General features: G+C 46.6%; 1 protein-coding gene and 1 long non-coding RNA gene across 45 annotated transcripts in view; one reads left to right on the top strand and one right to left on the bottom strand.

Annotated features, from left to right (window-relative positions):
* The window catches only part of COL26A1 (collagen type XXVI alpha 1 chain), a 188,941-nt gene extending 169,666 nt beyond the window's left edge, over positions 1 to 19,275 (top strand). For 19 of the 44 annotated variants that reach the window (XM_086859073.1, XM_086859071.1, XM_086859072.1 and 16 more), the window contains 8 exons: positions 1,908 to 2,000; positions 3,387 to 3,448; positions 5,719 to 5,781; positions 9,318 to 9,362; positions 10,689 to 10,733; positions 11,337 to 11,421; positions 14,571 to 14,739; positions 15,782 to 19,275. In XM_086859073.1, the coding sequence (XP_086715199.1) occupies positions 1,908 to 2,000; positions 3,387 to 3,448; positions 5,719 to 5,781; positions 9,318 to 9,362; positions 10,689 to 10,733; positions 11,337 to 11,421; positions 14,571 to 14,739; positions 15,782 to 15,830 (611 nt within the window). In that variant the 3' untranslated portion in view covers positions 15,831 to 19,275. Of the gene's footprint in view, positions 1 to 1,907; positions 2,001 to 3,386; positions 3,449 to 5,718; positions 5,782 to 9,317; positions 9,363 to 10,688; positions 10,734 to 11,336; positions 11,422 to 11,887; positions 11,975 to 14,570; positions 15,623 to 15,781 lie in introns of those variants that run through there. The other 25 variants (XM_086859079.1, XM_086859088.1, XM_086859087.1 and 22 more) reach the window with 14 other exon arrangements.
* Positions 19,276 to 20,480: 1,205 nt separating this feature from the next.
* Positions 20,481 to 22,724, bottom strand: LOC147649607 (uncharacterized). Its single transcript, XR_015278395.1, has 2 exons — positions 22,550 to 22,724; positions 20,481 to 22,121 (listed from the first exon to the last, which is right to left on the bottom strand). It is a non-coding gene; the product is annotated as an uncharacterized LOC147649607 (long non-coding RNA).
* Positions 22,725 to 24,143: the final 1,419 nt, after the last annotated feature.

Raw genomic sequence — 24,143 nt, forward strand, 5'->3', positions numbered from 1 at the left:
AGTAACTCTGTCATCGTAATAATGTGCCATTTTACTGGAATGTTTTGTAACCCAAATCTTTATCCCTGACTTACCTCCAGCAGAAATTAAACCCTGGTTGTTTGCAGTCCATCCTCTGCCCCTCTCAGTGGATGTGCAGTTCATTTTGTTGACCACCTTAAAAACAAAAGGCTCTGTAACTGTTAATGCCTTCACTGCTGTTTGATGCTCATTTCCCAATTTCATCTTACTCCCAAGCTGTGATGGATTTTGACATGGTCAAATAAAACTCAAATTAATTGGATTACACACTTCACTGGGGTACCTTTCCTCCTGAACATGAAGAGTCTCAGTTGTTTTGTTTCAGGGCTGTGAGGAGGGGGAAGATGAATTGGTTTAGAAAGAGCAGACAAATAAATACCTGTTTGCATTCAGGCTTTAGGCACAAAATATGGTCCTTAGAGGGATCTGGGTTGGATCTTGTGCTGTCCTGCTGCCAGGAAGGAATTGCAGAGGTATCCTGTCATCCTTGGCAGGCAAAGCCATTGCACAGTTTTCCCTGGGAGCTGCTTTCAAACAACTGGCTTGGAAGTTCCCTCTGTCATTGCCAACGCTCCAGAAGCTGGGAAGGCTTTGCAATGTGTCTGCTAAAATTTCTGGAGAGTTCACCTTCTGACCTTTGGGCTGGTCTCTGCAGAGTAAGCAAACACCCTTCTGACCTTCCTGGTGTCACTTGACATTTGCAGTGAGACATTCCCAGCCTTTTCCTGCACAGGGTTCCCCTGAATTTTACTGTGATGAGTTACAGGGATGGGTGGAAGGAAACATGAGTAAGCTTGAGGTCATGGGCAGGAGGAGGTGGACATTATTCCTGCATGGCAGCCTCCAGCTGTGGAAAATGTGGGATTTTCAGTGGGTTTGCCATCCTGGTGACCAGGAGCCAACATTTTCATCCAGGTTAAACAGGAAATTTCTTGGTCCTACAGCAGAGGGTCAGTGGATTGTAAGCCTTGGTAGCACCAGGGTGTGAGGTTCCCTTGCTTGTTTTGTGGCCTTGTTGTCTTGGTTGTTCATTGAATTTTTGCCCCAGATTTCCACAACTGTCCCAGAGTGTTGTGGGGTGCTGAAATAAAAGGTGCTGCCATACAGGTACCTCCCCAGACTGCAGGTGTGCCACAGGACAGCTGCAGAGGGAACAGGGTTGTTGAATATGGTTTTGGATTCATAGTAAATAGTGATCATTGCTTTATTGGCTCCAGGCTGAGGGAAGATGTGGACAGCTACAGGCTGCTGGGTTTTATTCTTTACTGGAGAGAGCTAAGATGTGCAAAAGCACAAAACTCCTCCAGTTCCTGCTGCTGGCTTCCCTGCTCCACTCCCATTTCTCTCCATTTCCCAGAGCTCAGTGAACCTGCCCAGTTGAACACCTAAAATAATCCAGGAAAATAAAACACCTAAAATAATCCAGGAAAGTTTCCTGAGCACACGGAGGGGGCAGAGCACACCCATCCCTGGGCTCTCCTGCATCCTTACACCTCAGGGCACCCCCAGAGCACCTGCCCAGGTGAGCTGGCTGGGCTGGGGGCTGTGCAGGACCCTGGTGCCAGGAGGACAGAGCCCCACAGCCCTGCTGCATGTGCCAGGATGAGATGGAGGATTTGGGGTCAGGCATTCCAAGGCAGGATTATACAGGTGGATAAAACACCAAGGTTTTTGGGAGAAAGGACAGCTTGCCTGGGGTTGTCAGGGGTGAGACGAGCAGCTCTGAAGGACGAGGGTCACAGCTCTTTGAGAGCAAAGGGCGAGTGCTCCAGGAGCCCAAACTGAGCATCCTGCAGCACTGCCGGCCCCTGGCCAGCAACGGGCGCCAGAGGATTTGGGAAAGAGATCCCGGCCGGGCTCGACACTGACTCTGCTCTGTGCCGCAGATGGAGAACCCCAGCTGGCCTCCACCGTCATCGACACCATCATGGCTGGACTGCCAGGACCGAGGGGAGCCCCGGGGCCCGCGGGGCCACCAGGTGACACCCAGGGCTGGGATGGGAGGATGGGGAGGATGGGGAGGATGGGGAGGATGGGCAGAGCCTTTCTCATGGAGTGGGTGCTCAGTGGGTGCCTGCAGGGGAGGGAAGTGGTCCTTACTGGAAGGGTGACAAGAAGTAACTGGGCTTTTTATCTATTGACGTTTTACCTTTGGCAGGACTCATCTTGAGAAAGGGGCTAATTAAAAGCTGTCTTTAAGAGTGGGTTATCCACTGATTCCTTCCTGAGAGCAGAGTTGTTCTCCCCCTGCTGCAAACCTGTCCTGATCTCCACCAAGCAGGGTCTGGTCTGACACTCTGTGATGTCTGTGAAGATTTTGGAGCCAGTTTGAGCTATTCCAGATCTTCACCAGTATAACTGCAATCAGAATCTGGGATGAAAATTCAGTGACAAGCCTTCTTTCTCTCTGTGCTGATGGGTGGCTTAAATGATAATATTCCTGCAAACGTCAGCACTTCCCTGTATGATGCATATTTAGGAGTGAACTCCCATTAGTTGCAGAAAAGGCTTCTCCTTTCATTATGAGGGCCTTTCATTTATCCTTCAATTCCTTTATTCTTTGACTTAAGCATTTGTATGGTGCATTAATGATTGAGGCTGATTCAGCTATACTTTGTGTATAATGTCCACATTGTTTCATCTCAAGGGTTGTGACAACTAAAGCAGAGAGGAGTATTGCTAAGTTCAGGCTAAGCAAATATCCTGTCTCCCATCTGCAGGTATAATTTAACAGCTACTGTTGAGATATAATTATTTTTTCAAAAGGAATGAATCTGTTAAGTGACTGTGTGAGACAAGCTGACCTGTTTAGATGGTGTTTAACTCATCCTGGAAGCAGCACTCCTGTGGTACAGATTTTAAATTAATTTATTGCCACTGGAGTGAGTGAAGACCAAGAGACAGCTTTGCTTTGCCTCACTCAGCCTCTCCTGTCTCCATCTCCTTCATGTTCATCCTCAGCTTTCGGACACCCCAGAGGAACCAAGTGCAGCTGCCCTGGGGCTTCCCTTGCCACCTGAGATTGTTTCAGGAGCAGCACCTGCAGTGTCTTGCTCTCAAGCAGCTGATCCATGGATCTCAAAAGTTTTCTCAGAAGTTGCATTTTTAAGGAATAGAAATGTGGACATTACTGGCATCTTTCCTTCCTCTTTTCACCATTTTTTCCCTCCCAGAGCTCCAACATCTCCCTTAGGGCATGGGGATGTATTGTGTCAGGATGTGGGTGTCCAGTAATCCAGTGTTTGATGAAGGGTTCTCACTCACTGAGAAACTCAGCAGAACACGAAAGGAAGTAAATGCCTTGAAATTTAGGGTTCTTCCTTCTAAGCCTCCTTAAAATTGTCTCCAATTATGATTCCCACCAGGACCACCAGGTGCTTCAGGACCCAAAGGGCCCCCAGGACCCATTGGAGCCCCTGGATCACAAGTAAGGTGCTTTGGTGCTTTGGGGTGAAGGGCAGAGAGGGGTCAGGGGTGAAACATCATCTCATTGCACAAGCAGGGAGAGTAATCTTAGGTTTGCTGGTTTGCTCCCCGTGAAATTCTGTGATTTAATTCCTTTTCCTCATTCTGGGTTGTGCTGAGAGGTTGAAATGGTTGTGTTTTCTAGATTTTCCCTTAATCATAACAACACATTGTGCTGCTGCTGTGTCAAAACATTTCACTGTGGCCTGAGTTGATGCAAAGGATCTGACATGGGCTTTACTAACACAGTGATAGAAGAACACTGCATTTCCTGTGGAACACATAAAAAGAACAAAAAATGCATCAATGGGAATTCACCAATTCACCAGAGTGAACATGTTAAGCTTACTTTTTCAGACACAGCACTTTCTATTCAAGAAGAACATCACAAATTCCCATCAGTTTGATTATTTATTGATACAAACATTGTGGAGGGGGAGATAATAATGGAGTGAGAAAAACTCATTCCAAAGAATTTATGGTAGTAGAAGGGCACAGTACTCACATGGATGGAAAAAGCTGGTTAAATGGAAAGGAGTGAAATCATGAATAGGAAACTGCCAAACTGCTCCAAATTGTGGCTGACTGATACAAAGGGACTCAGTTTTGGGAAGAACCTTGCTTAATGTAGAGGTAAAGCAGCAGCATCAAGTTTTTCCAAAGGAATCCCACATGACTGGAGAGCCCAGAGAAATACATCCCTTTATAAAGGGATGTAACTCAGATCCAATAAGAGGAGGTTTGGAACTGAAAATAGAGAAGATTTTTCCTATGTGTTTATTAACCACTTTGAAGAAGCAATGGACAACAGGTTAGGGAAAGTTTGCCAGTGTAGCAGAATCCTTTCAATTAGGGAATGCTCTGGAGAACACTGAGAAACTCCAGATTGATACAAGCTCAGTGAGAGATTTGGCAGCCAAATGACAGATGCAGTTTAACATCATTAAATATAAGGTAATTCACAATTCATAAGTAGATTCTGTAGCTGAGTCTGGCTTTTTGACACACAGCACACACTGTAAATCTTTTATTTTTGCAAGGTGGAATTCAGTGTTCTTGAGCATCACCACACACTGCTGAGAGCTGTCAGGAGCAGAGAATGCTTATGGACACCTGGGCTTTGTTCATGCTGCATGTGCATTGCTCTGTGCCCTACCTCGTTTGGCAGCCCCAGGGAACCTCCTAAACCAGGCCTGGGTCTCTGAATCCTTGGTGGGGAGCTCAGCTGAGCTGGTGGGGCTGGCTGCAGGCAGGGAGCAACGTGCTGCTGGTGGGCATTGCTGGCTCCCAGCTGAAACTGGGACAGGGCTCCTCGTTTGCACCCTTAAATCACATGTGTGCAACCTCCTTGGGCCACTTCACATGCACTGAGCTCCTCACAGCAATGCTCATTTCTCTGGGCCACAAAAACCCATTTCTCTGGGTGCTGATGTGGGGATTTGGCCTGGAGGGGAGCTCCAGACTTTTCTGCAGCCTCCAAGACAACGTGCAAGTCACTTGAGGTGGAAAAAAAGCATCTTGTACGTGGTTGTGGGGAGAGGGGGAGCTGACAGGCTGAATATAAACAAACAATATTGTTCTCTCTTGGTCTGGTTAATAACTGTGGCTTCTCTGGGTGGATAAGTTAAGAATTTGGATCAATTTCTGCATAGCAGTTCAATTAGTAGAAATCTGGAGACTGCGCCCTTCTTAGCTGTTGGTGACTGCTTTATAGATTTGTTCAACCCAGGGAGTTAAATTATTAGCAGAGATTGGGCTTAATTTGAAAATTGTTTATTAGGGTGAGTGAATAGCTTCAAAATAATTTCCACTACACAATCCAATTAATTTTCAGGTATGTGTGCTTGCTCCTGCCACCCACTGAGGCAATTAAGAAGTGGGGGGAAGCAGTGGGGGTTTTTAAGTTAAACATACTACCTGTGTATTAATTTCTTCTTGGTAACTGAGAACAAGAACTGTCCTGTCATACTGACCCTGAAAAAATGTTACATCAGGGGCCTGCAGTGCATTAAAAGACCCAAATAGAGGGATCTGCAGAAAGTACAGGGCTCAGGATATCTGCAAACAGAGCTCCTGTTGTATTTGCTTGAGGGAAAAAGAGAATCCAGCCCAATTGCTTGATGGGTGTATGAGGTTTTCAGGAGCTGAGGATCACTGGGAAATGTGTTCACTACACCTAAACAAAGGTTGCACAGTAGAAATTAATTCCTTCTCATTCTGTATCTCTCCTAGGGCTTGCCAGGATCTCCAGGACAGCCTGGACCAAAAGGATCCAAAGGAGACCGAGGAGAGAGAGTAAGGTTCTATATGCACAGAGAGATTCCCACAGCATTTGGGGGGTGAGGCCTCAGGAATTATGTACAACACAGATCTCACAGATGCAGGAGGACTACAGCCACCACCAGTTTTAAATGCAAAGTTTCTGGGGTTTCTGCAAGAACCAAGATGAGGGATTCCTGTACAGAGAAAGGGTTGAATTCCTTGCAAAGTCAGATGTTCCCTAAAGAGATGCAGGTAGCAAAGGCATGGTGTATAAAGGCTGTAGAGACCAACTTTCTTTCACCAGCCAAAGCTGTTTAGAGTGTGGAGTGTTTTGAGAGGTCTAACTGAACTCTTCCTTCTCTGGCACTAAAAACTCACCAGACTTTTCCTAAACCAAAGTTATTCCCCAGGTCAAATGATTTTCTTAACATATTTGGAATACTGTTCTTAATGTTTATGTGCCCTAGTGGGCTGTCCAGTGCTGATAACTAAACTTAGAACAAAAAAGCTGTTTGAATGTTATTTTCAAACTGGTGAAGTTTAGGATCTACCACAGAAATATCTAGCAAGGGTATAAATGTGTCAGATTCCCAGTCCAGCATTCAAGCATTGGGAGGGGTCTGAAAGTGGCATTTGGGCCTTTGGCTGCTTCTGTTCAGCTTAATTGCCAGCAGGTCATGGTCTTTGAAATCTCTGGGTGAGTCAGGGAGCACAAAATCACCCTGGAGTGGGGTAGGTGGAAGAGGATCATTCAGCCCTTAGGTCTGTGAAATGCGCTGTGGAGAATCACGGAGACCCCAGCGTGGAGAGAGTCAAAGGAGGGGAGAAAGACAAGGAGGAAAACTTTGGTTGGTGCCTCTAAAGTGATGGATGTTTGCAGTGGAGGCCACAGCTGTGGGACACAAATTCCCTTTTCTCCCAAGGGCCGTTTTACCCTTGTGTGGATGGAGGTGAACGGGGGCTGTAGGTGACGTGATTCCCCCGTGCCAGAATCTCCTCTGCATTCCTGCTCCCCCTTCCAACCCAGCAGACAACAGGGGTGCCTGAAAGAGCCAAGACACACAAATGCAGATCAGTGAACTCCAATATTCACTCCTGACTTCTCAAACTCATGGCAATAACCAGCAAGAACCTGCTCCTCTCTCCAGGCTCTGTGCAAGGGGAGCAGGCCCAGGTGCTTTCACCCCTCCTGAGGGATCAGATATCTGAGGGTGGGGCACATCTGCCCTTTGAAATCTCTGTTATATTTTAGTTTTGGGTGCTTGGTCCTGTTCTTATGTAAGAAATCACTTGCACTTCCCTGAAAGACAGAGGGAGGGTTGGTGATTTTTTGTAACACTTTCCTTGTGCAGCTCAGCCAGTTTGGGCATGACTTGGCTTTCCAAATAGATTGCAGACTGCTGGAGTTCTGGGACTAGAATTCAAGATGCTGATAGAGAGCAAAACCTTAACTGGTGAGGTGGATGCATAGATTACCAACTACATCTCATTGCCATTCAGTCTTTATTTTCAGCTAAAAAAAATTAGAAGGGCACAGTGTGTGGCCAAGTGTCACATTTCCATCCAGGAAATGATAAAACTCTTCCTCAATGATTCATTTAACATTTTCCTGTAGTTTGTGGTAGATCATATTATGTACATTAATGTACCAAAATCTTGTTGCATTGTGTCCATTCACCCCTTAGAATTTGGTTTTGTTCTCTCCTTGCTGGGGATTTAGAACTGTAACTCTCCTCTTAGGTTTGGGACAAATGAGATTTTCAAATATCAAAATGACTTGATAAATAGAATAAAGCCCCTGTATTTCCTGTCCATCCTCTGTTAGTGTGGAAAGGGAAGCTGACAGCTTTTTCTGTCAGAATTTCTGTAGGATGCTCTGTGTGCTTTTCTGTCTTTTGTGAGCACAGCTTTGGATGCTGGTTTTGACAATGACGTGCTGCAGTTTTGGGTTTGGTGGATACAAATGAGGGCTGGAGCACAGGAGCTGTGCAGCTGCAAAGAAAAGCAGAGGAGGGGGTTCACAACATCTACTGAGATTTGAGGAAATGTTATTATGCATTCTCCCTGCTTAATCTCGACGAGAGCAGATGTGGAAGGGACCTGAAGCAGTCAGAGCGCAGCCCCTGGATGGCTCAGCTCTGTGTGCTGCTCACGCTCAGCCCCTGCTCATCCCAAACACTGCCAGGCAGGGAGGCTCCACAGCATCTCCAGGCAGACTTCAGAGCAACAGCCAGGGAGGCCTGGGATAAAAGATATTGCCAACATCCAGCCTAAATATCCTTTGATCCCCTTTAAGCTGATAACATCCTTTCTGTTCCTCCTGGACATGGAGCACAGCCTGTTTATGTCTGTTCAGTGTGTTGTTGTGCTCCTCTCTGTGATTTTTCCTCTTGCCTGTGCTTTTTCATGAGCTTTGCTCCTTCCAGTGCAGAATCCAAGCGTTTCCCTTTGAAGATACTGGGAGCACTTGACAGACAGGGCCTTTCTCCCAGAGCTCTCCCTGTCCACAGGGGCCTTTTCCTCTTGCTGGCGAGGCATTCCATAGAAATTCAGTCCTCCATGGGAATATTCTGTAGGTGCTTCTTGGTTTTATACAAATTTGATGGACACAAACCCAGCAGCTCTCCCTTTCTACTGCAGAAATCTGCTACCATATATGTAGTTATTTTGGGGAGAAAAAAGGATGTGTTTGTTTCTATGTGTGTCTATGGGAGAAGAGCCAGGGGAGAAATATGTGGCTGTTTTATTAATGGATTTTTATAAATGCTTTTCTGCCTCTTCTTCCCAAGCTTCTGCTTTCTCACTAAATAACCTATAACTACTCTCCTGGTCAGGGATTCTGCCCTGCCTCAGGTGCTCCAGGGTGGGAAACCAGCACCGTGCAGGAAAACAGGGGAAAAAAAGATGTTCAGTTTAACATAATTCCATTCTGCCCCAAACCAACAAGTACTAGTTCAAACTGTTTCTGTAATAACAAAAAACAAAAAAAAAAAACCAAAAAGAACAAAAGCCTCTCACTGAGAACAATGTGAAAATTAGCACAGCAGGAGAAAGAAACAAACCAACCAAAATATTGTACCTGTGTTTTGATCAGTAGCTGTGGGGTGTGTGTGGAGCAGGAGCAGATTAAATCAGTGCTCGGTGGGAGTCTGGGCTCTGTTCTGGCTGGGGCAGCAGCGGCCCATCACTTCTACCAGAGAGAAGAATGCAGTGTCTTTGTAAGGAACAAATCTCCAACCAAATTCCTTCCTGGTATAATGTAACTGACTGCTGGAAAGTTCAAAAAACCTGCTAATCGTCTTACAGAGAGGGCACTGAGCTCAGGAGCTCTGTATCCAACCCAGCTCCTCCAGAGTCTGATGGGATTTGGAGCTGATACTTGACAGAAAACCATAACTCCCTTTTGCTGTCTCTAAGTGATAATGTCAAGGGAGAGGAATTTTTTTTCACATTATCCCAAGTGTAAGGTTTTTTTCATTAAGCCATCTTAATTCCACTAGTAAAAATTACACTGTGTTCTTGTCAAGTGGCAAAGTATCTCCTAACGACACTGCCTTTATTTCCAACAGGGGCAAGCAGGTCTGCCTGGAGAGAGGGGCATTAAGGGATTTCCTGTAAGTGCTGCACTCGTGGGTGGGTGCCAGGCTCAGGTGGGGTTGGTGCCTGGCACTGTAGGTGCCCCTGGCTGGCCTGGAGCTGCTTCAGCTCTGCTGGCTCCAGCTCAGACATTTGTTGCACAGACACCCTCACCTTAACGAATCCCTGTGCAAATGAAGCATCCTCTGGTGCAAAACACAGTGCTGATGTGACCTGGATGGCATCAGCCCAGCACAGGAGCTGAGCTTTGCCTGCAGATCCCTCTGGCCAAAGCTGGGCACACTCAGCTCTCCCTGGGCCCCAGGAGTTCCTGGCGCTGTCAGAGCCCAAAGGTGGGCACAGTTAAACAGCTCAAAGTCCATCAGCTGCTCTCAGCTCCCTCCTGCACCTTGGTCAGCAAAGCTGAGCTGGAAACCCTGTAATGAGATTAAGAGATGTCTCCAAATGATTTTTTGGCAGTATCTGAACAGATGCACAGAGGAGATGTCTGCACTAGCACATATGGCCAGTGGAAACAAACCAGTGGTGATGAAGGTTGGCTGACAGAGATCTAGTGGAGAAAACTGGGGGATTTTTGGGTGGCAGCTTCCAGAGAGGTCCCAGAGCCTCTGGGAGGGTTCTCATCTCTTTTTTTCTGATTCCACTTCATCATTTCATACAATTCACAGAACCTCTTTTTTGGTCCTTCCTCCCATGCTCACCTCTGCTTTACAAATATCTCAGGGAAGTCCAACAAATTTGAGGAGCATGAGCCTTTCCACTCAATTTTAGATTGTTAATTTTGTTTTATGTTTAGCTTAGGGTGGTTTCATCTCTCCCTGTCATCTGCTCTTTGGAAAGTGCATGAACTTCCTGGCTGGGGGGAAACATGAGACCAGTGTTCACAGCACTTCTTTGTTCAAAAAAAGCTTAATGAGCATCTTCAGAGGCAGAAAGTGATGTGACTAATTAATGAAAACAGAATGGAGGATTTTTCTGTTCTAAATCAAGATGAAAACATGCATGTTTGGGGGAAAGGAGCAATTTATCTGTGGTTTAGTATACAATGTTGTTCATTGAGAGCCCAATGAAATGTTTGTGGTCTTGCTGGGGCCCTGGCCATGGCAGGTGGCCACTCCTGGACAAGTCCATTTGTGTTAGAAGTGGTGGTGACCTCCTGGGAAGCTGACAGGAGCCAAGGCAAAGCTCAGGAGAGCACTTTGGCCCTTGGCATGAAGTGCCAGTCCATGTGTTTTCTGCTGGTGAAATACTTCTTTAATTTGCTCCTTTGGTGGGGAGGGATCCAAGGGGTCCTGGAAGGGTCCTCAGCCACATGTAACCAAGTTTCCCTTTCTTGGTTTTAGGGTGAACCAGGCAAGAAGGGTGAGGAAGGTGACAAAGGTGCTGATGTAAGGATGTGTTTCTACTGTTTTACTTTCCTTTCTATCACTTTGCTGTCCTTCAACCATATTCCCTTTGACAGGTGGCTTTGTGGGGGCCAGAGGGTGAGTTCACAGTTAAAAAAGTGGGTTTGAATTTAATGTGTGCCAGAAATCCTGGTCTGTGAGGTTTCTTTGACCAGGTTGTCACCATGTTCTTGTGTACCTCAGTCCCCAGAGGTTGTTCTGTCACATGGAGCTGGTTGGGAATTGCTGCCCTATTGTCCCTCCCACCTGCAGAGGGACAGACTCCCAGAAGAGATCAAACTGCATGTGCAGAGCTTTGGAGTTCTCACATCTCTGCTCTCAATCCCTGAAATAATTCCCAACATCTCTTTGACCCTTCAAGCCCACACCTAAGGTGAAAAGGACAACAAACTCCAGCCTGAGTGTACATGAGGAGCTCTTTGAATAGGGATTTCTCCTGCACTCCTACTTAGGTCATCTCCTCTTTTACATCTTTTCATTTTTAAACATCCACACTGCAGGATTTGGTGCTATGAAAGCAATGTTATGGACAAGAAGCCTGTTCTACAACACATTCCAACATTAGTTTTGTTTTCTTTCTTGCAGGGGGAAGGTGTCCAACAGCTTCGAGAGGCTCTGAAGATTTTAGCTGAGAGGGTATTAATCCTTGAGCACATGATAGGAATTCATGGTAAGCACTGCTAAGGTTTTCTTCTCTAGAGAGCCAAGGGCTCTGTTCAGGCTTGCTGGTTAAACTCCATCCCAGTTTCCTGAGCTCTCTGGTGTCTCTTCAAGCCACGTTTTCAAAACTAGGTACCATGACTTAGAGGTGCTTGAGTTCCACCAGCTGCACTACTTCCTCTGGCTTTCCAGTAGCAGGTGAAATGACCCTTACAGTGATTTTTGTTACAGTTCAGGCAGCCAAGTCACGAGCAGCAGCTCAAGCCATGTGGCACAGATCATCCACCAGCTTCCCACAGAGCTGCCTGTTCAAGTCTTTAGGCCAGATCATTTAATCCTTTTAACAGCATCTTCCAAGTGACTTGAAAACCACTGAGGCCCTTGCCAAAGCCCAGACAGCACTGCCATGTCACCCTGAAAATCAGTGATCCCTGAACATTTTGTGATCATAACTTACATTAAACCTGTTTTCACAGTCAGATTTAATGGAAGTCCCACATGTTATACGCTCAGGTAGATTTTTGTGATCTCTTGTTGGCTTTCCCATCACTGGTACAGTGGGTGCATCATCCCTTAAAGAATGTCCTCTTCCCTTATCCACAGTGTGGTGTTGGTTATTGTCACAGGATTTGGTTATGGTCAGACTGCTCCTTTTGGTGTAGCTGAGGATCAGTTCTCTCAGAGCAGCCAAAACCTGCTGTGCCAGTTTCTCCTCTTTCAGAAACACAGTTGGAGGCAAAATGTTTGGCTGTGCCATCCCAGCCTGTGGGCAGCAAACCTGTTCCTTGGTACTCACCAAGTCCCAGAGCACTTTTCTGTCCTTGACACCTGGAACCTCATTGTGAGCCCACCTCACACCTCCCCTCAGATCCTTTCATTGGGATGTGGCTTTTGGATATTGATTTAAGCTGTGGAAATGCTAAACATCTAAAATGCCCAGCAGTCCTGACAATGCCTCACTACACAGTGACAATGCACTTCAGGCAGCACCTTGGGATCCCAGCCCTGTCTGGAGCCAGCAGGGCTGGGATGGAATTGTTGCTGGATCCTTCCAGTGCCAGGGCATGGCTGGCCTGGCCTGGAGCCTGCTGTGCTCTGCTTGGTGGCCTTGTGCTCTTGCAGGCCCCAAGTGCTATTTCCAAAATCAACAGGCAGCAACAGCGTAAGATTTTTGGGAAACCCTGAATCACAACACCATGATTCAACCACACTCACCCTGACCTTACCTCTGCACTAATCCTGCTTCACTTCACATTCTCATTCCAAGGGTAGAAAAAGACATTTTTATGCTGCTTTGCTTTGAGCTGGTGGAGGTACCAGGGAGATGCCCACCCAATTTCCTAGGCAGCAGTCCATGCCAGCTGGGATGATCTGCAGGGAGAAGGCAAAGGGGGATTCCCTGGAAGAGTCCATAAGAACAGGGCATTTACAGTACCCAGGGCCTGGGCCTCCTTTGGCTTTCATGTTGTACCTTCATTTATAGTGGTATAAAGCAAAAAGTCAGCTCTTTAGGAATCTTCTGTAGACCCTGGGGCTGGGGTTCACACAGCCTTGCCCCAGCAGAACTGCCTGATTTAGCTGTTTTTCACATTCTGTTTGGAAATACAGCAGCAACAAGGCCTGTGCTGCTGTTATTTTGAAACAGTCATTTCAGCAAACCATTTGTATTGATCTGTTACTGCTTGGGATGGAGATGAGTTATTTACACCCATGTGTACTTCTATACCAGTGTAACTGCATCAGCAAAAATGGATGGTTTTTAATTGTGCACTGTGGTTAGGTCATATTTAAACACCTATATTTTATGACTTTATGGTTTTTTTTGTAAGTATTGACAACTGTATTCTTACTCTGTGCCTTAGATATAGTTCCATTCTTTCACTTCACACATATTTTAGGCCCTACAAAAATACTGTTTAGAAAGGGAACTTGGAAAGTAAGTATTTTCCTAGTGCAGTTATGTTCATCTTTGGGTATATGGTTAAAAAAGCCCCAACAAACATAGAGAAAAAGACATTAAATAACAAAAAATATTTTTCTTGAGCACAGACCTCCCTGGGCTGAAAGGCAGCACAGAATTTTAAATCACCCGGCACCAACTGTCTGGTCATGTTCCCAGTGTAGGTGTTAAGGATTTGACCACAGGTCCTGGGGTTAGCCCAGCTTTAAAATCCCACTCAGAAATGCCAATCCCATGCTCTCATTTTCCCAAGAAACTTCCCACTGAGCATGGTTTCCAAAACCACAACCACCCAAGCAACAAAGCAAAACATCCCAGCAAACAAACTTCTCTGCACTGGGAGGGCAGCTGGAGCTGACCTGGCCTGGAAGCCGCAGAGAGCAGCAGCAGGACACAGCAAATTCCAAATTGTTTGGCAGGGTTTGGTGCCAGCAGACAGAGCCCAAATCCTCTGGCAGCCAAAAGCTCACTGGAAACAGAAATGCTGCCTCGTGGGATCCAGCCGAGGCTGGCACGTTGGGCTCCTGGCAGGGAAACACAAACATCCAGCTCTGGAGGCAGAAGGAAGAAGAAATTGGGGCATTGGAAATGATGAGGCAGATCAAGTCACCAGCATCTGTTGCTGAAGAGTGGCCCAGAGCAGTGAATATTGAATTTGTTTAGCTGAGGGAAGAGCAGGAGCTTGTTACCTGGAGATGCTGCAGGAGCAGGGACAGCCACCACCCATTCCCAGCTGATTTGGCTGCAGCCCAGGGTGGGTCAATTCTTCCATTCCATCCTTTCAGTGCCTCCAAATTTCCTTTACTAGGAGTGAAATGGTATTTAAACCCTAAGAGCATCACTGCCCACCAGCTCATCCTGCAGTACCAGGAGTCTCTGGGCAGTGCTGAGTAGCTGCTGCAGCCCAAGTAAATTTATAATTAATAAAAGAACAACACTTTAGAAATGAAACTACAAAGGAGAGCAGGCCCTGCTGTAGGAGCACTTATCCCAGAGAATTCAGGCAGAGCAGAGGGAAAACATCTAATGCAGGAGTAGAGTGATGGCAGCAAACCTGTATCTCCAGTGCTGCTTCCTGCATGGAGAGCAAGCAGGAGAGCACACTGCTCCCAGAGGAGGAACACTCGGAGGGGCCCATGAGTGTCTTCCTCAGCCTCCCCTTTTAAATAGTGCTCTCCCGTGACTTTCTCTCCTTACAGACTCTTTGTCTTCCATTGAGCCAGGCTCTGGACAGGATGTGATCCCGGGCTCCCCCCTGAGAACCAGCATCAAGATCAAGCGAGGAGGACCCCGGCAGCCCCAGGCCCACCAGATCCTCTCTTCACTGCTGGATGACGGTGAAGGCAGAAGGAGAAGCCACCGGATGAAGTAGGAGCATCTCCGTGTCCTCCCTGCCTGTTCTCCAGTTAAAGATACAGTACCCAGTGCTTAATTGCACCCTGCAGATGAAGTGGGTGAGAGGCTGCAGTGTTGTTGGCTCAATACCGAGCTCTGATTGCAGGGAATAACTTATCCATAGCTCAGAGAGGGTTTTGGGAATGTTCTCCTGGATTTTGTTGTTTTGCCTTTGGAATAGGAGTTGTCAGGTGTCTCAGAGGCTGCCTGCAGAAATGGCATCTCCTGGCTGTGCCTCGAGGGTTTAACCCTGCCCTTGACAGTCACTCAGTAAAGCTCTGCTTAACTGGCCAAGATTATCCTCATCCCACCCAGACCCAAAGCCGAGCTTCAGCCTTGTCCATTGCTGTAGTTGGAGGCCTCTGCTTTTATTTCCTGTGTTGGTGTCACGCTGACTTCCAGGTGCAACTTCCACAGGCCATGAAAGCACGACCTGCAAGGATTTATTTTAAACAAAGAACAAATCAGAATACAAAGTACATTTAAAAGTATGACTCTGAAAATTCAGGTGGCTCTCTGGACTTCAGCAACAAAATTCTGGCTTTTCATGTTGCTAATTGCATGTGAATGACATTATTTCTATTTGTGGTTGGCTAAAAAAGGACTTTTGATGCAAATGCTCATGGCAACATTGGCTTTCTGTCTATCTTCTGGGAGTTTAGAATGTTTCTGTGAAAACACAGAGCAGTTTGCATGAGATATGATGGAATTGTGCAAGAATTTTCCCATACTGTGTTCAGCTTGTGCATACATCCAGAGATAATTAATTTAAGTGGTGGCAGTAACTATTCACAGAAAAGGATATTTTGCAATAGTTTCTTAATCCTGCAGCAATCAGGAAAAATGTTTTCACTGTGTTTTGTTTTAATCTTGTGAGTAAATCCTTGCCATTTGGATCTGGAGATAGTGTAGTAGCAAACCACAGCCTAGGGAATTAGAGACTTGTCAAGAGCTTATTTGCACTGGGAGTTAAATACAGAGTCATTTTACTTTTTGCAATAACTCATTATTTTAGGGGAAGTGCCAGCTTCCAGGTTAAAGAAGTGGAACCTGCCCTTCAGTGACAAATGAATCACTCCACCTGCTGTGCTAACCAGGTTGGACAAGCTGATGTCATTCATGTAGACAGTGATTTTTGTTAGAAGGGGAAGATTAATCAACTAAACTTACTGGACTGTTTTTTACTTTTTAGCTCTTTTTATTCTTTTAATTACTTTTAATTCCCAGTTTTCAAATCCAGCCCAGGACAAAAGTGAGCAAACTGAGTTGTGTTATTGCCCCTCTGGTTCCAGGAGGACACAGCTGTGTGAGCAGGCTGGCCTGCACTGCTGCAGGCTTCTGCCAGAGGCTTTCCAAGGAAAACACTCTACAGTCCCTGTGTTCAGCACCCCAAGTGATCTTCCCAAGGCAAAGCCTGCTGGAAATGAGGCTAAAAATGGAGGAGCTCTGCCAGCCCAGCATTAGCCACACCTTAAATTGATTGTCCATATACACTGTAAAATGGCAGCGCTGCCAAGAGACACATCCAACCCCAATCCTTCCTCTGAAGAGCCTGGCATCAAAATGAGCAGGTTACAGGCTCCTGCAGGATGGCTGAATCCACCATGCCTTCACTTGGCCCAGCTCTTTAGGAATCCAGCCATCCCCAGCCAGGTGAAATGGCATAAGCTGATGCTGAGCAAGCACCAGGACTTTGCTTTTACTGCTGTGCACTGAATAACAACCCCTGTGCTGGAGGCAGCAGGTATTCAAGTCCCTGCCCTGCTTTTGCATCCTCCCCCTGCTTGGCCAGTGCCAGTGGTGGGGCTGGTTCAGCACCAGCCCACCTGATTCAGGTTGTGCTTCTGAATGCTTGAGTTTTCCACAGGACATTTCCAGAGCTTTGCAGGAGTCTGGGGAGCTGCCTGGCTGCACTCTGAGTTACAGCTGGAGTGTGGTGTAGAGAATCAAGAAAATGAGTAAAACTCAAGTCCAGCAGGTTCCTGAGCTCCAGGAGCCGTCCTCTATTTGCAATCCCTTTGGGAGAAGGAGATAAAGATTCTCTGAATGCATCTTAGTTTCACAGCCAGCACTAACTCTAAACCCAGCATTAACTCTAAGGGTGTCTGTGGTGCTGCAAGAGCTCATGTCCCTCCTTCCACTACTGGCAGGACAAGAGCTTTGCTTGTGGCCAGCCAAGCAAGCTGCAGCCATGGGAACATCCTTGGGATAATCATTCCATCTAAGAATGAAATGTCAAAAAAAAGGACGTTTCCTCATTTACAGGCTGATTCCTGTGCAGGAATTGAGAAGTACTTGGTTACCTCTGTGGTGAAGTGGGACTATCTTGGTCTAGAGCATCACATGGACATTCCAAGATCTCACTGGTGGCTTCCAGGAGCTAAATCAGGCAGTTGGTGTTGGAAAATCAGGGCTGAAGAGTGAGGAGAAATCTCAGTTCAGTCTAAACTCATGCACTGGGCAGGCTGGTGCCAGCTGTAGTCGAGTCCACAGGAACAATCTGTCCTCACGGCAGCCTTGGGAACCAAACCCAACCAAAGCAATCTTTAAAAAGGGAAATGTGGAAATTCAGTTTCACTGGTCCTGTAGCTACAGGGTTGAATTTGGGAAAGAGGGAATACAATGAGGCAATTTTTACTTCCCTGACGTTTCAGAGGCTTCATACTGAACAGAAAGAGAAATCTTTTCTCAAGTTTGTCTTCTGAATTCAAAGCTATTGCATGAGCTCGGTGCTTTAGTCACTCACATTGCTGAGGCATTCATACTGACAAGGATGTGGAATTTTATATTATTTAAAACAAAATACTGACAAGATGAAAGGAAGATTTAATGGAAGTTGTTTGCAATTAATCCTGCCAACTCAATTGTCAAAAGGCTGTTTAGGTTTGGGTTGAGACTGCTTTAATTATTGATAGTACGAGCTATGTAATTTTTTCTCCTTGCTTTGTTGAGCTCTATCTCTCTGCAGAGGTACTGTATCTCTAAATGGGGGACAGCAGGATTATACCAGATGGACTTTCTCTCTCTGCTGGGGTTTCATTCCTCTCCACTCACACAGGGCTGGACCACACTTGTGTCTCCCCAGTTTAATTACATTTAAAGGTGAGCACAGCCTCACACACTGACATTAATGATATTCATGGCCAAACAAACCACTCCAACCACATTCTCCATCATAGGCAGGATCCTGAGGTTCATTTCAGCCAGGGCATATAATGCTTCTTGCCATGTCTATGTAACTTAGGGGATTTATTTTGAATGCGTGCTCATTTAGAAATATATTTTAATTGAAATGTTTAGTGCTTTATCTTATATACATACTGTGCAATACCATAGTGTGTTCTTTTCCTTTTTTGTTTTTTTTTTTCTGAGACTTTTTTTTAAATTCTTGATGTTTGTTTGAGCCTCCAGTGTGTTTTTGACTTGGATCAGCTCTGGTAGTAGTAGTAGTGTTTTCCGTGCCCTGAGCTAACCAGAAGCAGCACATTGCACAACCAAAACCCTTTGCAAGTCATGCACCCTCATGTTCACCAGCAACCTGGAACTCCTGGGAGGAAGGGAATGCTCCTCTCCAGAGGGTCTAATTTGCACTTACTGTAAGGAATTGATAGCAACCCAGGGAAATAGGAATAAACTAGAGAGAAGAGCCCTCACCTGCTCCCACCAAACTCCACCATCATTTTGTCATCAGTTTCCAAAGGAACAGATATTAAAAAGCAGATTCAGGTCTGGAGCAGCACGTGTTGGTGCTGAGTGGGCTCTGCTCCAGTGTCTGCCATGAGCTGTTGTCATGTGGGACCCTGAGCACTGGGACAAAGCTTCTAAGGACAATCAGCTTCTGGAATTCCTTTGGCTACAATGATTGGAAACCCATCCTCCTCCACAGTTACAGCTTCTGTCTGACTCAAGATGACATTCCACTGGGGGTGTAGGGGTTAAACTACTCAGAGTCTCTCTGATTTCTTGGTTTCCTGTGAAACCAGGGATTGAAAGGTGCTATAATTGTTCACAAGGCACATTCCCAGCCACAGAAGGAAATGGTAACTTCTTCACCAGTTATTTTACACAATACCTTTTTTATTTATATCAATGTGTTTCATATGTGTGCCAACGGTCCTGGCTTCTTTCCTGAGGATCAGCTTTACAACCATTTGGTCTTTTATAGGGCAGCCATAGGCAGTATCTTGCAATCAATGTGTAATTTCTTAACTTAGAGCAAGAATAAATCTCGTCTGACAGGATGAACTCATTTATGGCAGGCATTAATGTTTGTTGTAAACACAACCTGTTTGTTCCACCTCTTGCATGGTTACTTATCTGTTTTCATATTGCTATGTTATTGTTCAAAATATCTATTTCTCTTTATTTGCTATGGGGTTTGTTACTGTATATGGAATGTTTTGTATTCAGCATTTTCTTACGGAGCAGAGTGGGAACAGTATTCAAGGACCCACAAATACCAAAGACCTTTCATGTAATGCACTGAGAAATAAACTTACTGTAAATGAATATCATGTCAGGTGTCCTCTATTTACGAAGTTCAGAGCAAGTTTAAGCAAACTGCAGCCTGAAATCAGGGCAGCTGCTTCTCCTTCCTGACATCTCAGCCTTCTCTTTAGGAAATCTCCTTTGCAGGGCTCTCAGAAACAGGATGTGAATACAGGCCCTGCTTCTGGGCACCTGCTGTGGGCTGGAGGGGCAAAAATGGCCTAAAAGCAGAGCTGAACTTCCCTGCCCACAGTGGGAGTGACTCCTCTGCAAGTGTTGGATGGAGAGATCTGACTGCAGGACACACAGAGTCACCTCTGCATTCCCAGCCACCAGATCAAACACAGGGGCTCACCCCAAATCCCCTGGGCACATCCCAAACACAGGGACACATCTCAAACCCCATGGCCACATCCCAAACACAGGGACACATCTCAAACCCCATGGGTACATCCCTAACACAGGGGCTCACCCTGCCCTCCTGGGTAGGTGTTTTAGCTCCTCAGGCAGCCTCCCAGGTAACATCACCTTTAAGCATCTTGCTGTGCATTGCAGAGTGAGGCTCTGCCCAGACCTGGCAGGTCCCTCCGGCAGAGCAGCCCCCAGTTCCTGCAGGAATTTTGTGTCAGGGCAGACCCAGGGAATCACAGCTCTGCCTGGGCTCAGTGAGGGCACTCAGAGGATGAGGGCTGCAGCAGATTGTGAGGGGGAACAAGCCAGAGAGAGAATTCTGCTCTGCCCAGCAGTGTCAATTAAAATCTGCTGAGATTTGCAGTGTTCCTCACCTCCCCAAAAGTTTCTTCACAGTACAAGGAAGTGGAGTTAGCTCAGCTAAGACAGCAAGGGGTGCCCAGACCCCCTCCCTGACATCCCCTGGTACCTCCTGGGCATCTGCCTCCCCCAGCAGCCTTTGGGTGTTCTCTGAGTGCACCCCTGGGCTTATAGAGACCCCAGAGTCATCATCTCTCATGGCAATTCAAGCTGCCAGAAGAGGACATGGGTAAAGACCTTCTTTTAACCTTCCTACTCTGGGCCCAGCTGCCCCTCGAGGTGCAGCACCTCTGTGCTAGCAAAGGGAGGCTGTAGGGGAGGAGCTGGGCTGTTTCTGTCACAGATGTCACAGCTCCAGGCTCTGAACTTGTTTTTCATATCCCAGTGAAAACAAGAGATAAGTAAATCCCAGCCAGTTTTTTCCCCTCTGATCAGATTACACTGCAGAGGTGCAGATACCAAAAGCCGAAGGCTGAGCCTTGTAAACACAGAAATGTCCACAGAGTCAAGGCCTCTGCTGCACAGGGCTTTTTGCATCACTGATGAGGACATGCTCAAGGTTACTTCATGCCAGACATTCCCATGCAGCACTTCTCTGGGTCTCTCAGGGTGTATTTATCTCAGTTTCTGAGTCCTAACACCTCCAACTCCGATGTATTTACCCTTGCAAAAAGTCCTCGGAGGGAAGGCAGTTGTGTTAATCACCACTGCACAGGCTGGGAGTTGCTGGATAAAAGGTCAAATTAATTTCTTGGGACATTTGTGGCTGTGCTGGTCTGCCAGGCACCAAATTAGCATCAGGCCCATGTTGGTCTCTGGGCCATTATGGCCACTGATTGTAATCACAGCGAGGGGAACTGACTTCTCCTGAGTTTAACACAGCCCAGGAAAATCAATGGCAGAGGGGAACACATTGAACTTGTAGCAGGAGCTGCTTGAAAGAATTTATTCGCAAACAAAACAGAGCTGGAGTTCAAGCCTAGGCAGGGATCAGTTGTGGGGAGCACACTGAGGCTGAGAGGTGGGAATTTGGATGCCCAGCTGCTCCTGCACAGCCAGTCTGACACAAAGGGGCTAAACCAACATCCTCCTGAGCTGCTCCAGCCAGCCACTGCTTCTGAGGAAAATCACTGAAAATCCTGTCAGCAGCAGAATCAAACTCAGCACCTACTGCAGGCATTGTGAAATAAATTATGGAAATAATTGAGAGAAATCTATAGCAGCCTTAAAAAAAAGGAGGAGGTAAGTCTCAGTAAACACTCAGAGATACTGAATTAATCCATTTGATCATATTCTGAGAGCTGCTTTCATGCAGGGTTGAGTACAGTGAGATTTGTTGGGGGAAAACAACCTGTTTTACTGGATTCAGGAATAGCCATGCAAAACAAGCCAAGGCAGCTCAGGGTGCTCTGCTCAGCTAATGCTGGGCTGGGTCCCATCTCTGACTGCCCAAACCTTCAGCCTGCTTTGAGAGAGGCAAAAAATGCTGAGGGAGATCCTGCTGGGAGATACAGACAGAAAGGGGATGCACCCACAGCAAGTCAAGACTCCCAGGGAAATATCACAATCAGAAACCCTCCCTGGCAGATGAACTCAGCAGACTGGTTTCCCCAGGTTTCAGGGAGCCAATTACCTTAAAAGCACCTATAATTGAAGAAAAAAGCTGTTTAAACCTTAGGGAGGTGCCAAAATCCATGCTCCAGGAGAGGTCTGTGGCCTGACACCCCAGCAAACCACAGAAAATGAGACAGAAGCAGCCTGAGGGGCCACCCCAACCCTCTGCCTGAGGCAGTCAGCTCTGTCACAGCCTCCCCCCAGATGTTTGTTCTGTCCCCAGGCCACCCCGGGCAGCCCATTTATTTCTGCCCCAGCAGGCAGTGGGTACAGTCTGGGTCCTTGATTTCCCATCTAAACTTACAGGTAGAAGAGGTATTACAGGATTACTGGGATTTTATTTCTTACAACAATCTTCACCATCTGCAAACCACATCCTTCCACTCCAAACTGGTTTCTGCTTCAGGCTACTGCAGCTCTCACACATTCCTTCCTCCTCCTCTGCTCCATGCAGCACTGCAGGGCACTGGCATTATTCCTGTCTGCAAGGGGGGCATTGAATTTTAGGCTGTGGCCTTCCCATTGCTGGAAAAAGCTGATGGATTTTTCTCTTCCATCCTGCAATTTATCCTCCGGTTTCACCTGTCACTGCAATTCTGCCTTTTTCAGTTAACAATAAGCAACATCTCTTGAGCTGCCCTGGCCCAATTTAATTCCTTCATGAAGATCAGCTGCCTCTTCCCTGCTAAACCCAAAAAATTCTCTTTGTTCCTATCAAAGTTCACTTTTTTCCCCACCCCAGACTCTCTTAGTTCTGTTCAACTCATACTCAAATCCTCCAGCTCGGTCCCTCCCAGTCTGATGTTATCTGCTGATTTAATGAACAAATCTGCCAGATTCTTGATGAAAACAATAAAAAAATACTCAAATACAGCAATAAGCCCTGGAGAGCCCCAGGGCAGCCACCTACCACAGCTGGCAATTCCCTGGGAACTGTAATTCCTCCAGCTTTGTGATCTCCTTAATGGGGCTTATTTAGCCCATGTTTTACTGACTCCTTGTGAGAATGAGGCTGAGTTTCCAAAGCCCTTCGAAAATCAAGATAGATGACATCAACCTGTTCCACAATATCCCTCCAGCCTGTTACCTTGTCATAAGAACAAAGGAGGTTTATCTGGCTTGATTTGTTCTTGACAAATTCACATCAGCTGCTTCCATTCTCCCCATTATCCCACAGGTGCTCACACACTCGTGATTTGAGTGCCTGCTCCTGAATTTCCTGGGGTTGAAACCAAAATGTTCTGTAATTTCCTGTCTCTTCTTTACCTCCTTTCTAAGCACAAGTGTTTCATTTGCTCTGCTGAACTCTCCCAGTTCGTTAAGAAGTTCTCCAAAGTAGCTGGTAACACACTAAAGCTGCAGTTACACCCCTCACCTCTTCAGGAGCCCTGAGAAGAGCTCATCAGGCCTCTTCAATTTGAAAATTCCTCATGGTTGCTTAACACCAGCTCCCTTAACACAGGTAGTGTGAAAAAAACTATTTAACACTTCAGCCTGATGGGCTCCAGGCTTTCCAAACCACAGAGTTTGGAAAAATTCCCCCCAAGAGTCTGATGGCACCCTGTTCTACCTCTCAGCAGGAGCATCCTCCTCTGCACTCTGGTCCTCCAGGCAAGGGTTTTAGCTCTGCTACACAGACAGCTCCTTCCTTTTAACCCTCTATTCTCACTGAATAGATAATATTAATATAATAATAATAATAAAGTAGCAAATATATAATATTAATATAATAATAAATTATTATAATATAATTATTAATGCATAATAAATAAAAGAAAAAGTTATTTTGCCATGGTGTCAGAGAGTTCTTTGCCTTGCCCTGCAGAGAGGACATTCCATGCTTTGCAGGAAGGTGAGGATGCTGATTTGTGCTCATTTTTTCCCCCTGCATCTTCATTCTTCTGCAGCCACCACTCGTGTGACAGTGATGAGACCCCAGCACGCTCCTCCCTGGGGAGTGCCCGTGGTCCTTCCCCAGCTGCTGTGGGGGACCTCAGTAGGACCCTGCCCTTCTGGGAGCTGAGAGCTCTCCATGTCAGGGCAGAGCCTGGAACGGGGCAGCCCTGCCCTCACACACACCTTGCAGTGACACAGAGGCTCCAGCACACACATCCATCCTCATTTAGCGCTGCCTCCTCCTGAATCCCACACACCCTGAGATGGGAAAGGTGCCCTGGACCTTTCCAGCGGGGAGGTTTCTCCCTGTGTCCCCCTGTCCTTGCTCAGGGCTGCTCCTCTCCACTCTTCATCACATCTGGGCTCAGTTTTGGCACAGCTGCTCTGGCCCAGGGCAGAACATCCCCTGATGGCACTGAGGTGGTTCAGGACACACCTGCAGTGGGAAGAAACTCTTTGGTGTGTGACAAGGACAACAATTAAAATTAAACCCTGTTCTAGACAGCTCGTAGCTCTCCCAGGGATTTTGCCCTGTCTATACCAGCACAAGGCTGTACCCGTGGAACTGCACCCACCAGAAGGGAGTGAGGCTGTTTTAATTAGCAGAG

Source organism: Cyanistes caeruleus, chromosome 21 (assembly GCF_971803275.1).
Source record: "Cyanistes caeruleus chromosome 21, bCyaCae1.hap1.1, whole genome shotgun sequence".
NCBI lineage: Eukaryota > Metazoa > Chordata > Aves > Passeriformes > Paridae > Cyanistes > Cyanistes caeruleus.